A 13,785-nucleotide genomic window follows, 5' to 3' on the forward strand; every position below is an offset into this window, starting at 1 on the left:
CATGCTCTTCTTGTTGGCATTAGTGTTCTGAGTCTGACACATGGTATTTTTTGACCTGTCATAAGGATGTTCCCTCTCTAATGCCGGCTGGAATTTAAACCACTGCTAATGCTATCTGATCCAGGGCACATTTAATACAGGAAGATCCAGTGATAACACTTCACTGCTGCTGGAAGTAGGAGACTGAGCAATGGGTAAAAGTTAAGTTACAGACTATGACCAAATCCAAAGGCAACAAAATGTTTAAGCAGAACCATCTCGGACCTTTCTTCCTATACTGAGTTCCAGAAAAAAAAAAAAAGGCTTTTGAATATGAATATCATCTGCCTTCTTAAACATAACATAGATTATTTGATTTCTTAAATGAAGACACTCAGAGTATTTAGGACAAAATAGTTTATGAACCAACTCCTAACGTGTTTCTACTTGCAGATGGTCCTTTGCTTGTAGGTTTGGCAAGAGCCAGCTCTGTGGTTTTCTAAGTTGTAACAAATTCTGATCTTTGATATACATTTACTGTAATTTTATATTATTTCTAAGTCTTGGCTATCTGTCCTCTGTTCCTTCTCGCAATTTTCAACGAGAGCCCACACTAAACACACACTAAACTCTCAGACCTTTGCTCTGACTCCCTCATTCCTTTTCTCTCTAACAGCCGTCTTCCCAAAAGATACTTATTTGTTCTCAGCCATCTTTCCCTGCAGACTGATCCAGATCTCTTAAGTGAGCATAATATACAAATTAGGAGTAAATCACCAGTAGTCTTTTTCACACAGATAAAAGATTATACTGTTTCGGAAAACAATAGTCAACATAATGTAACAAGTCTTGTAAAGAGTTATTGAGAAATTATGGCAAATTATTGGAAATTATATGGAAATTATTTGCTTTTAACAAAGCTGTTCTGCAATAGCAGAACCAATAGACTAATTTCCTTTAAATAATATCCCTAGTTTGTTTTACCTAAGCAAACGTCTCTCTCTCAATTGTCAATAATTGATGTTCCCATGTGAGGAGAAGAAACACCCTACCTGGTGGCAATTGGCAAGCCCCTGGAACTGAACATGTTGGTGAAAGAACTGTGTACGGGCCCACAATCACCTGTCCTGCTGCAATGTGACAGTTGAGCCGGGGGAACTGAACTATGGGACAGGACATGTCTGAGGAGAGAGACAATAATAAAATCATCTTGCTCTTCTGGCCAAGCATGGTTCCCCCATCCAAAAGCATGACCTTAAATCATTTTTACAATGAGTGTCACACAAGTTTCCTTACATCACCCCTTCTTCTATTTTTATCCTCCACTATTAGGACAAGTTTGGTGTAAGCTCTATGATCTGGAGACTAGGGGACACGAGCAGGCAATGTGTATGTTCCTGGCCTGGAGGGTGATTTTTGAAACACTGAAAAAGCAAAAGCAGTCTCAGGCAATATCCTCTACAGATGTCGGCTGGCCCCATGCCCCACTCTGACTCTCCCTGCCTGCTTGAAACTGGTGCACCTGATACTAGAGAGTGGCCGCAGCCATCAACCCCCACTCTGCCCAGTCAAGGAGGGGAAGACATCTTGTCTTACAGCCCATAGCAGCCTATACTGTCAACTGCGGCTGTAGCAGTGAGAAGGAGGGGGACCCCTTTGACCCAGGACCAATAGATCCAGATGGTGAGCCTCACCTATTCCCTCCTGACCTTCATGAAAACTGGGTGCAAATAAAGAAAAAGGCCCTGGAGGAGGGGAATATTGATATTGCAGCAAAAATAGTCATGCCAGCCACGTTTCATGGCACCAGAGGAAATACCCCCCAGTGGTTCCCTCACTTATTTGGAAATTAAGGAACTATATTGCACGCTACAGAACATAGGCTGGGATCTCCCTACTTTACTAATTTTTTATGGTCTATGCTGTCAACTCATCTTATGACCCCTCATGATTTAAAGGGATTGGAGAATTTACCATTAAACCAAACTCAGTACGTCATTTTTGATGCTCAGTGGAAAAATGGGTTAGAAGCTTTGCTTGTGAAATCTGTGGGGTTTGCAAACCAGAGTGGACTGCAGCAAGTCCCAGCCCAACCGCCACAAGCAGCCTTTGTTGGACCATTGCCAATCTACAACCCGTCACACCAGAGAGCAATGGACTGGACCTGGCAACCTCCAACAGAGTAACATCACTTGATAAATCTGTTAATTTGCTTCCCACAGGAGTTTTCAGGCCACTGGGGCAACATATGCTTAACACCCCAAATATGCTGGGTACATCCTATGTTAGAAAAACGCCCCACATGGCAATGTACCCTGACATTAAAAGGACAAAAGGTAACACTTGTCAGTCTCGTAGACACAAGGGCTGAGTCACCATTATCTCTCAAGCTAAGTGGTCCCCACAATGGGTCCTTGCTGAAGCGCCCCAGGCACTGGGGGAAGCAGCATTAGCTGTCAAAGAAGCCACTTGATGAAGATCAATGGCCCCAAGGCTCACCTCACCTCAATCAAACCATTTGTATTACCAGTGGCTTGCCTATTACTCGATAGTTTCAATAAATTTTTTATTGTGAAACTTTCAGTACAGCTATGTAGTAATTCCAGTGTAATTATTGTTCCTTGCCACCTTTAAGTATATTGAAGGACCACAAATAGCGTAAACAGGAGCTTACTCTTTAGAATAAGCTGAACCCTTAACTTCATAACTGTTTGTATGCAAGGATCAGTCTTATACACCCACTAACCTAAGCAAGTATTTGTGTAAAACTTACTGATTTAGCCTTTAATATTTATATCTCATTACTTTTATTAGGCCAGACTCACATCTATCATACAAGCATTCTTAAAAAAAATAAAGCAGTTGAATTTCTACAGTAAATTCATGTTGCTACTATCTCAATACAGTTGTTTGCTTGCATGTTTAATTGCTGTATGATAATTTTTCAGTAACTTTTTGTAATGATAGAGTCAAAACAAATTAAGATTCTGTTACGGTTAAGTACTGTTAATTGCTGTTAAGATTAAGTATTAGACTAAGCAAAGTTAAATTTAAGTGTTATTCAATTTAAGTTCTATTATGTTCTGTTAAGTGCTATTAAGATAAATTCAGTAATGTTAACTCTAAGTTCTCTTAGGTGTACTTTTATTATATCCAAGTAACGTTAAGTTTCAGTGAAATTAGTTTTAAGTTCTGTTAAAATGTTTGTTTAAATTATAAGATGCAGTTCTTTTGATATAGAGATGAGTAATGTGAAGTTTGCATGGAGCTAACTTCTGTTAAAATCTGTTCATTTAAACTACGAGATACGGTTACTTTAGTGAAGAGATAAGACAGAACTGATTACAGTAATTTCATGATTATAAGTAGCACCATTTTGACTAAAATTTTGCTTCCAACTCGGAAATGCGGCTTATACTCAGGAGCGGCTAACATATGAAAAAAGTTCTGAAATTTCCCAACCTGGAAGTGTGAGCTGCGGTGCTGAGCACCTGCCAGTAAAACCCGGGATTGTGCAATTGTTACAAATCGATTACTCTGTTGTGTGGCGGGTGGAGGCGGGCTCCGTGCCGGTAGCACAGGGGGTAGAGGTGGGGGGCTCCCTCCTGCCAGCCCCGCGGCCCAAGGGAGAGGCGGGGGGTTCTGTGCCACCAGCCCCACGGCTGTGCCTCCCCCTCCCGCTGCCACTATGGATGCAAGCGGGTTCCATGCCTCCCTCCTGCCAGCACTGCAGGGCAGTGCCGGGCCAGGGCAAGCAATCCCGCGATTCCGTTACTAATTTGTTACTTTGTTGCATGCGGGTCCTCCCTGCGAACAAAAATGTGGTTTATAATCCAGTGTGGTTTATACACGGACAAAGACCTAAACATTGCTGACACCCGGACGTGCAGCTTATAACCAGGTGCAGTTTATAATCATGAAATTACTGTAATTAAGCTATTTAGTGCTTTCTTTTTTAGTTTTTTGCTTTAATGTCATATAAGAAAAGATTACCTCAATTTCTTAAGACAATTACTACAGACATATTAATAATCCTGATTATGTTGTTAATCTCATGATGTGAATTCATTGACTTTTTATAACAGGCATTATCCATAAGATATTACTTATTTGCCATTTGTCTGTGATACCATTGACTGTTTAACTGAAAATAAATGACAAAGCCGGCTGTTTTACAAACTTGCATATATGCTTGTATAGCCATCTAAAAGACATGTATCATTTTAAGAAACCTTCCTAACTACTATGACTGAGAGGTTTTTAGAATATATTAGGGAGACTCTTCCAGATAAGGCCTGGACCCTGGCCAAATCCTAACTGTACTGGTCGGAAGGTATGCCAACAACCTAGGTGTTTTATGCATCAAAATTATACTTAAGTCATTTTGACTTGCTGAATTTAGACCTGTAAGAGCTGGAATCCTTTTTTGGATTGAACTTGGAAAATCTTACGCAGGAATGGTTCTCCAAGCCCTCACTCTAAAATGAGGCTTGCTACTTACTGCAGACTCTGGGTGATGGTACAGTATTTAGGGAATTAATAATGCACTATTTTAAATCACCATTCTATCTTTCGTGTATTACTAATCGTGTGTATTATCTAATTTATTTTTGCTTGGTGTGAATTTATTGTTTTGCCACTTTTTTTGCTTTTTATGTCGCCTTCATGTTCAATAATGAGAGACTCATGTTGTTAAAAAACAAAAGAAGGGGGAATATGGTCCCTCGAGAATGTTTAAATAATGCAGTATTTATACTAAAAATTTTGAAATTAAATCAAATCAAATTTAATCCCTGGCAGAGCGATACTGCTTTGAAGATTTACATGTGCAGAGGCAATTTCTAAAAGTTTCTACGTAAATATCTTTACCTGACTGTACAATGATAAAGCCTAGCTGATTTACTAACCTAGGGAGAAAGTATGCATGTGTTTCATTACCATCAGGTCCAAAGTTACCTGCACATCTGAGCAAACATCAATCACCTCCAAAAGAATGAGGCACAGAGAAAAGAAAAATTACTTAATTGCCATCCAGCCCCGACAGTGATCTCTGAAGATTCATGATTTCACCCTCTGGGGATGCCTGTGAGAAGAACCTCATCAGCACCTGTTTGACCTCTAACACACTTATGGACTCAGTGGGTGGGTTAGAAATTGAGTTAAAATAGGCTTATATGCACTAGGTGATATATTATGTATTGCTATAGTTATTCCTTGTATTTTATAGTGCGTGAAAAAATTAACAGACAAGTCTCCTAAGAGCGTATTTTTGGTTGAAAGGAATGGGGGAGATGTGGTAGCTGAGACAGAGAGTACTGTAGATTTAATTAGCACATGCAGTTTCATAACCAAGATTACAAGAAGATTGGTTAAAGATTGGTGACAGGAAAGAAGATTTAACTAAAGTAGAAATGTAAAGTTTGTCTGTGTGATGTTAAACTCAATAAACGTAGTAAAAAATTACTAGCCTTCCTAAAAATGGTATGTAAGCATATGTAGCTCACAGTAAAATTTGGATTCTGATCACGAATCAGTAGTCCCCATCTCTCTCTCAATTGTCAATAAGTGGGGAGACTAAACCGATAATTTCTTCTTCATATGCTTGCTAATATATTCATAACAACCCCCTACAAACCTTAAATTTTTTGGAGGAAAATTTGGCTGAACTTGGCAGCAAAATTGCAAAACAAGCATTTCTGTACAGAAATTGCCTTGTGGCAAATTCTGCATATGTGAATAATAAACATCACTTGCAGAAGTTTACGTAATTTTCTCAAAATCAAATACAGTCGTATTTAAGGTGGCAAGATGACTGATAATCAGAGAGAGCACAAGGAAATTAATTTTATCCCACGAAACCAATTACAGCCTCATTGAGCTAAGTTTCAAACAAAATACAAAAACCTGACAGTTATGCAACACTACTCATCAGCCAGGTAACCATGAAGATAACAAAGACCCAGTCTACAATTATCATCACTGTCATTTCTGTCAGACAATGCTTCCCTAAACACCTTTTAATGAAAAACTCCTCAAAGAAACAATTGCAAAAAAGAAGAATGAAATAGCAAGAAGTCTGTCTGCAAAGTTAAAATGCTAAGAAATTGGTAGAACCATGGAATTTTGCTTAAGACAGCACTGCTTACGTACACATATATACAACCTACCACTTTGGATTTCCTCAAACGGAGTCACCTGGAACCAGACTGTCTACATACTGTGAGAAAACAAAAACAAATCAAAAACTTAAGGATGCCAGAACACCTATGGTCGCTGATAACAAAGGTAAAAGAAATTTGCAACAATAAATCCCCTCTCAGGTCCAACTTAAAGAAATCCCTGCCCACTGAGGAAAGCTACTGCAAAAAGATAATGTGCATTTCATCAGCAATTTCCAAGTTACAGTAATTTCACGAATACAAGCCGCACTGTTTTGACCAAAATTTTGCTCCCATACCGGGAATGCGGCTAATATTCAGGTGCGGCTAATATGTGAATAATTTTCTGACATTTTCAACCCTGGGAGTGCAAACCAAGTCAGTGCAAACTGCAAAGTCAAGCTCCTGCCAGGAAAACCCTGCATTTACGCGGTTGTTACAAATTGGTTACTCTGTTGCGCGGCGGGTGGAGCTGCTCTGTGCAGGCAGCACAGGGGGTGGGGAAGGCGGGGCAGCTCTCTCCTGCTGGCCCCACAGCCCGGGGAAAGCAGGGGCAGCTCTCTCCTGCTGGGCCCGCGGCTCGGGGGAAGGCGGGCACCTCTCTCCTGCTTGGCCCCGCGGCTCGGAGGAGGCAGGGGCTCTCTCCTGCTTGGCCCCGCGGCTCGGGGGAAGGCGGGGCAGCTCTCTCCACTTGGCCCCGCGGCTCAGGGGGCTCCCGTCCCCGTGTGCCGCCACCGCAGGAGCAGGTAGGCTCTGTGCCCCCCGCTGCCGTCGCAGGGCAGCGCTGAGCCAGGGTGACCGAGCCCAGCGGTGGCGGTGGCCGGCCCCGCCGAGCGGCAGCGCTGAGCTGGGCCACCCAGCCCTGTCGGCAGCCTCGAGCCCTCATGGCCCGAGCCAAGCCGAGCCAGTAAACCCCGCCCTGCTGCGGTTCTGTTACTGTTTGGCAACTTTGTTGCAAGCAGGTCCTTGCTGCGAACACAGAGCGGCTTATACTCGGGTGCGGTTTATTTATGGACAAAAAACAAAATGTTTGCCAACACCCAGCGATGCGGCTTATACTCAGTGTGGCTTGTATTCGTGAATTTACTGTAATTCAGAAAGGGGAGACACTTATATGTCATGCAGCGGTTGTGCTGTCCAAAAGCGTGGAAGACAGTAGAATAACTACAGTAATAGGACTGTGAGAAAGAAAGGAATCAAGATACTGTCAACTCCTGCTCCCCCACTAAGAAGTAGAAAAATACCTGTGTAAAACAAAAGGTAAAGTGATTAAAAAGAAACAACACAAAAGAAGATAAGAGAAAATACACAGGCAACATCATTGATGCATTTGAGAGGAATGTTGGATTTGTCTTTACAAACAAACTGTGGGTCTGCTGGTAGATAAGCTAGCACTGAGAGATACAAGAAACGACGGGATTGATTGCACTGATTGATGAATGGAAAAAGACATTTGCCTTCACAAACAAACTGTAGAAATGAAACTGGCTATTGGAAGATGAAAGAAACAATGGGGTGGAAAACTATGAATTCTGTAAGAATTAAAAATTAAAAGGAAGGGTTATATATTAGAGGGAAATATTAGGTATCAGGCGTTCCAGGAAGTACCTCAGCCAATGGGGAAAGAGAGACGGAAATGCGGCCGGGAAAATAGGATAAAAAGGAGGCTGCGTCCTCCAAAAATCTGAGTGATCCCAGGGGAATGCCCCATGGCCTCTCCCTTTATTCAAATAAAGCAAAAGGGACTCCTCTGTCTCCTTTTTGGACATAAACCTCTAGCGTTTGTGGATTAATTTTCCTGACACATTGAAGGATCTACTGAAACAGGTGATAATAAGATGCATCAACTTAATGACTGGCAAGTTTGCATCAGCCACAGGGACTTGTTAAGGATGAACAGAAATCAACAAGGTGAAACCCAACAAGAACAAACAGAGGTAAACACTTACTGAGGTGCTAAGGAAACAGCCCAACCTGAACTGTCAGCCTAGACAAAAAGATTAAAACATCCAGAGTGAGAGCCAGAGATAATCACAAATATAGGACACCCAGCAAAAAGTGAGAGAAAATGTTACAAGAGATTGCTACAAAGCAATCTCAAGTTAAAACACCAGTCATTCTCTTCTAGAGACATCATAACTATTTTGCTGCTATTTTTTTTCATTTTTCAAAATGGAATCCAAAGAAAAGGCCAAATACTTATCTTCTAAGTAGTCCTATTAGGCAATAACCTAACATTTAATAAAATGGTTTTTGTTGGTTTGGTTTTATTCTACAAATACTCCAAATTTTCAAAAAGTACCTTCCATCTTTCAAAATTTGCCAAAATCCAGTTTTGCTTCAGATACTATCGTGATGTACAAATTTACACATTGAAAAAAAGTCCATCTGATTCCAGAACAAATGCTGGTCTCTCAGCAACAGCAGGTACAACGGGAAAATAAATCTATGACTATTGACTGGATTTTGCATCACATTCTAACATGCAGGAACATGTATTTTGTAACAACCACTTCCAATTCTATTTTCACCAGTACTACAGCAAGAAAAATCTTTCTTCTCTTTGTATAGATAAAAACAGTTAGTAGAACCTAACATAGCATCACTACTTTAAAATCAACCTGACCATTCTGGACTTTTTTTCTCAAGTGCTGTTATTTTCTCTACCAAAGTCCACATGTGCTGGGGTCTTCTTACAAAGGTCATACCAAGTCTCATTTTAAAGCCCCATTAATAAAGAAAAAAGACACACATACATACACAGCACCCTTAGTAAACAGTAACATACAGAAAAATTAAACTCATAAATACTCATTTTTATTCACTCAAGAACAGCTTTTCTACTTGACTGCAGATAAACATTAGACAATTTAAGATAATTTCTGTGCATTAAAGGAAGTTTAAGTAGAAGGACCAAAACCAGAATCTTGAACTCTCTTGGATTTTCTGACTAACCTAACCCTGCCCCCAAATGAAAGGAACTAATTTTCTGTTTTTAAGTCTAGCTAGACTCTTCTAAAGTTATTGCATAAGATTCCTATTTTTTCCACAAAGCTTTCAGAATTTTCATATAGTTAGATCTCAGCTCTGCCACTGCAAGCAGAGTGAAGTCCCAATTTTATTAGCATTTAAACTTCACTTTCTTAGTTTTCAATACCTTCACAAACACAGAAATGAAAATAAAATAATAACAACAACATAATTTTTTCATTTTAAGGATCATAACATATATCAAGACCCTAGACATCCAGCCTCAAGTTAGTTCTCAATTTTAGATTATCTGAGGCTGCTTCATGGTGATCAAAGGTTTCAACTAGATTTAAAAATACATTTCTGTAACTGGAATTAAAATCTGCACTTTAATGAATACAGTCTGTGAAATGTTTCTGCTTTAAATAATTAGTTTCCATTATAGTCTCTGCAGAGTTGTTGCATGTGGCAATGTTAAGTCTATTAATTATTTATTTTAAACTTTCATTTTTAAACTTGTTATATACTCAGAGAATTTCACAGCAGTACTGTCATAGTAATCACAGTGATAATGAAGCTGTGAATTCAAACACTTAGTAAGTTTTCACTAATAAACTTTATTGTTAAGCTAGCTAGTTATTCTGACCTATTAATCCCCAATGTCTCACACAGATTACTTTTTTTAATAATTGCTCTGGAAATAGGAATGGGTGACACTTTCCTAAATTGGACTTTCTACTCAGGAAGCAACGTAACTCCTCAGTGAGACATTCCAAAGGGCAAATGACAGCTACATAAACAAACATACGACAAAATAACATCAAATAGCTACTCAGAAATCAACAATGTTCTTCTCCCACTGGGCTTTAGGCATCTCTCACGTTTAAGGAATTCCCTGTGTGGTGTACTAAGCAAACACACCCACTCTGGCCTCTAAGGAATACCACAATCTATTCACTATGTTGAAGAGACACTCCTGATTTTTCTCCTTTGCAGGGAATATAAAGTATCTAAGGCAATAACTAGGGAGTGAGGAAATTGAAAAGAAACAGTCCTAGGCATCTCATGTTATGAAACAAACAGAAATCAGAAAAGTAAGGAAAAGTAGTCATATATATAACTTTAGTCAAATCCTGAGAAGAATAAAATATTAGAAACATATGTAAACCTGTCTGACATTAATCCTAACATAAATGAAATTGCAGCTTAACTTACTGGTAAAGTTCCAGGTAAAGAGGCATCAAAGAAAGATACTAAAGAGTTGGGAGGTGCTGCAAACTGAACTTGGGAACCAGAGAAGAGTTTTGAGTTGGAACTGATCTGTGCATGAATTTCCAGACCCACAACTGGTATCCATGGAGTAAGGCTGAAAAGGAAAGAGGAGAAGGGAGAAAGAATTTAAATATAGATGACGTTAAAAACCATGAAAACCTAGAAACAGAAGAATTAGGAACGCTTAATTTATTTTAAAAAAATTAAATTATAATTGTAAAAGCATTGTAAACAATGTTGCAAATACATCTACACTGTAATAGGAAAAGCTGTGCTGTGATATTGGAGAACAGGGGCTACGGGGACTATATGGCAGTGTTCATTATATGCAAAAAAGAATGTCATTAAAAAATGTAATGGTTTAAAACTTTTAACTTTTCCTTACATGAGAAATCCCAGAGAAATTAACAAGGCACACTTGCATTCTGGATGAACTTAATTTGGTGGCTCAGGAAAATCCCCAAATCATCATAAATAGGAATTACTTCTCCAACAGACAAGTGACATAATAAATTACGTATTATCTATCAGATACATACTTGCATGCTGGGAAAGGTGGCTCTCCACAGCAGCATTAGTAGAGTATTAGCATAAACATAAGCAATCTGGTAATACAGAAATCATCATTTCAACTAGACAGCTACTGTTCTCTGAATGTATTCTGCAGAATAAAGCTTCTTCATATCATCCAAAAAGTAACTGCAATTCTCACATCCATAACCTTTATATGGATAAGAGAAAAAGCCACCTTTACAGTATGAATTGCCTGACAGTTTCTGTAAGTAATTATCTGGCCTTGTACAAATGAAGTGCACAAATAGTATTTCACTGATGAAATCACATTTCATTGGCAGAATACTTCAGCAGTATGAGTACCCAGATAGCTACATGAGATAAGCAAGCTATGGAAAAACATCAAACAAATATTTAAAGTACAGTGTTCCTTCCAAAGATGAACATTCCACATTGCCAAGATTTTAGTTCTCTGTCTGCCCTCCAACAGCTGAGGATATACCTATAAACACCAAACTAGTGATGCAGATGCCGCTTATATTGATATTTTTGGAAGAATATTATCATGATAGATTAAGGTTCAGATGTCTAAAGGAGCTAACATATTTTCCTTCACTGAAATATTCAGTATTTTCAAATGATCATACAAATGCCTCAAGGTTTAAGAAATAGTGTGGGTTTTCTTTTACATTTTGGAGGTAAATTTAATCCATTGTTTCCTGTATTGTTCAGAAAAGCCTTTCTGTCATACCAAGGCATTAAAAATTACACCAGGCTTTGCTTAATCAGTGTGTTGGCTTACACTCGGAGAAAAAAAGTACGTGCACCAGTTAGTCCTTCAATCCTACTAACAACACTGATGAAGCACCTGGAGCTTCTTGCCGTGTTTGTTCAAGAATTATGTTTACCTGTGTCTCTAAAGAATTAGCAGCACACTTTTGCCGGTGTCTCCACAAATTTCTTGAAGCGATTAGCTGTGCAGAAACTTGTGGGACACCAGAGAATGGGAGAACTTGTTCAGGCCGTGACTTTCAGTTGCACCAGAAATAAAATACCCTGTTTCAGGCATACCGCCAAAATCTCACAATACTCCACTGGAAGAGAAAGACTCTTTTGGAGTAGAATAACCCTCGAAAACTCGCTCATTAAAGCTGGTGCAGTCCATGCTGTTGATTCTCGGCACACATGAGCGCTCACGCCTCCCAAGCTCCGGGCTCTTACTGCAGCCAAGCGTGTCAGAGGGTCACAGCCCCGCTGCCGCGGCAATTACCGTCTACGCTTCGGGGAGGGCTGCGAGATAAACGCGTGCTCAGCAGGCGCTGCCTGCAGCAATACCTTACACAGTTCAGAAGCCGGAATTTACACTAGGCTCCTCTGCAGTCACTGCCCCTCTGCGCCCAAGCCTGGAGCCCCAGACCCGGCTCCGCCCCGAGAGCGCGATGTTCCAGGGCAGAACCAGCTCTACCGGCCCGCCTCCCGCAACATCCCAGCACCGTACCCGCTCTTCCCCGCCGACATCATCCCGCCTCTCGCGTTACAGGCAACAGCTCTCTCTCCGCGGGGGAAAGGACCGGACCCTGGCCGCACCGCGCAGCGCTGCCGCAGCCGGCGCCAGACCCCGCCGCAGCCCCTCGCCACCATAGCTAGCACGGCTGCCATTACCCCGCCAGCGTCCGCCAGGCGCCCGCAGTGCCCCCTGGGAAATGCAATCCGGGATAGCTGCGCGGAGCGCGGGCTGTGGGGGCGGACTACAATTCCCGTCAGGCCGCTGAAGGTGGCGGTGGCCTTGCCTCTCGGCGAGAGCTGGGTCCGCAGGTGCAGTACATATCCCGGGAATGCTGGAGTGAGGAGTAGGGATTGCTGCTTGGCTGTTGTTGAAAACGGATTAGGTGGCTTTGGTCCTCAAAGTGGATTGTATGTGATTTTCTTCTGGGCTCACGCTGACACAAAATCAGCTGCTGTTTTATCGGAGGCCATTTGCAAGCTTTGGGCATCAAATGATGCAGTCCTATGCGGTTGAGGATCTTGGAGCTTAACTTCTCATGCGTAGAGCAGCAAAGTTGTCTCGGCAGGGCCTGTGGATATTCTGTGGTAATAAAGGTAATATGCCCTGCCTTGTCCAAGGCATATGCAAACATCTTTAATGTTTACATAACTACATTGCACAGATAATGGAATTAATGACATTCCGTCCTAAGCTACAGGCATGTGGAGCTTAAATGAGAATGAATATGAGCTGTTGTTTATGTCATCTTGTGCTCTATGTCAGCGACTGCTAACAGAAGCTGATCAGTTAAACACACATTAGTGAGGCTGATTTCTTCCAGCACAGGCACTTGAAAATATCTTGGAACCTTTACAACTTCTTGTCTTCCCAAGATCTATTATGAGATGCTAAACGGTTCTGAATCATGCAGATAATTTACCCAAGTAAGAAAATGTCTTATAAACAATATTTTATTTTAAATAAATTACCTGAAAGTGCTATATCAGAACCAGTTGAGACATCCCTTCAGCAGACGCTGGTCTATACTTACTTGTACAATATATCTTGTTTTAATTTGTCACATTCTTTTTCTTGGGAAATATCCTTCCCTTGTACAACAAAGAGTGACCAAGAAAAAATTCCTTTCCAATAGAGAACTGACCACAGGTCGTCTTGTAAATGTTGTGGAGATGGAAGGAACATTGGAGTGGCCTTTTTCCTTCTGTCCTGTAGGAAAATTATTCACATATTAGGTAAACTAATATAAAGCCTGTGTGGTGGTCTTTAAGCCAAGTAAATATTTAAGAACCTTTGATAATTCTGGTTTGAGGAAAATCTCATTTTCATTTGGATTTAGCAGGGGCCTATACAATGTCTTGTGATGAAAAATGCTTTTCAGACTGGAGC

At 40.6% G+C, this 13,785-nt stretch overlaps 1 protein-coding gene across 3 annotated transcripts in view; it reads right to left on the reverse strand.

Moving 5' to 3' along the window:
- The window catches only part of GATB (glutamyl-tRNA amidotransferase subunit B), a 57,177-nt gene extending 44,629 nt beyond the window's left edge, over positions 1-12,548 (reverse strand). For 2 of the 3 annotated variants that reach the window (XM_033086953.2, XM_033086952.2), the window contains exons 1-2: positions 12,391-12,548; positions 10,323-10,473 (exon numbers count right to left, since the gene is read on the reverse strand). In XM_033086953.2, coding sequence (XP_032942844.1) covers positions 10,323-10,473; positions 12,391-12,533 — 294 coding nt within the window. In that variant the 5' untranslated portion in view covers positions 12,534-12,548. Of the gene's footprint in view, positions 1-10,322; positions 10,474-12,390 lie in introns of those variants that run through there. The other variant, XM_033086954.2, reaches the window with a different exon arrangement.
- Between the last annotated feature and the right edge of the window lie 1,237 nt (positions 12,549-13,785).

The sequence above is a fragment of the Catharus ustulatus genome, unplaced genomic scaffold (assembly GCF_009819885.2).
Source record: "Catharus ustulatus isolate bCatUst1 unplaced genomic scaffold, bCatUst1.pri.v2 scaffold_84_arrow_ctg1, whole genome shotgun sequence".
In the NCBI taxonomy this organism is placed as follows: Eukaryota; Metazoa; Chordata; class Aves; order Passeriformes; family Turdidae; genus Catharus; species Catharus ustulatus.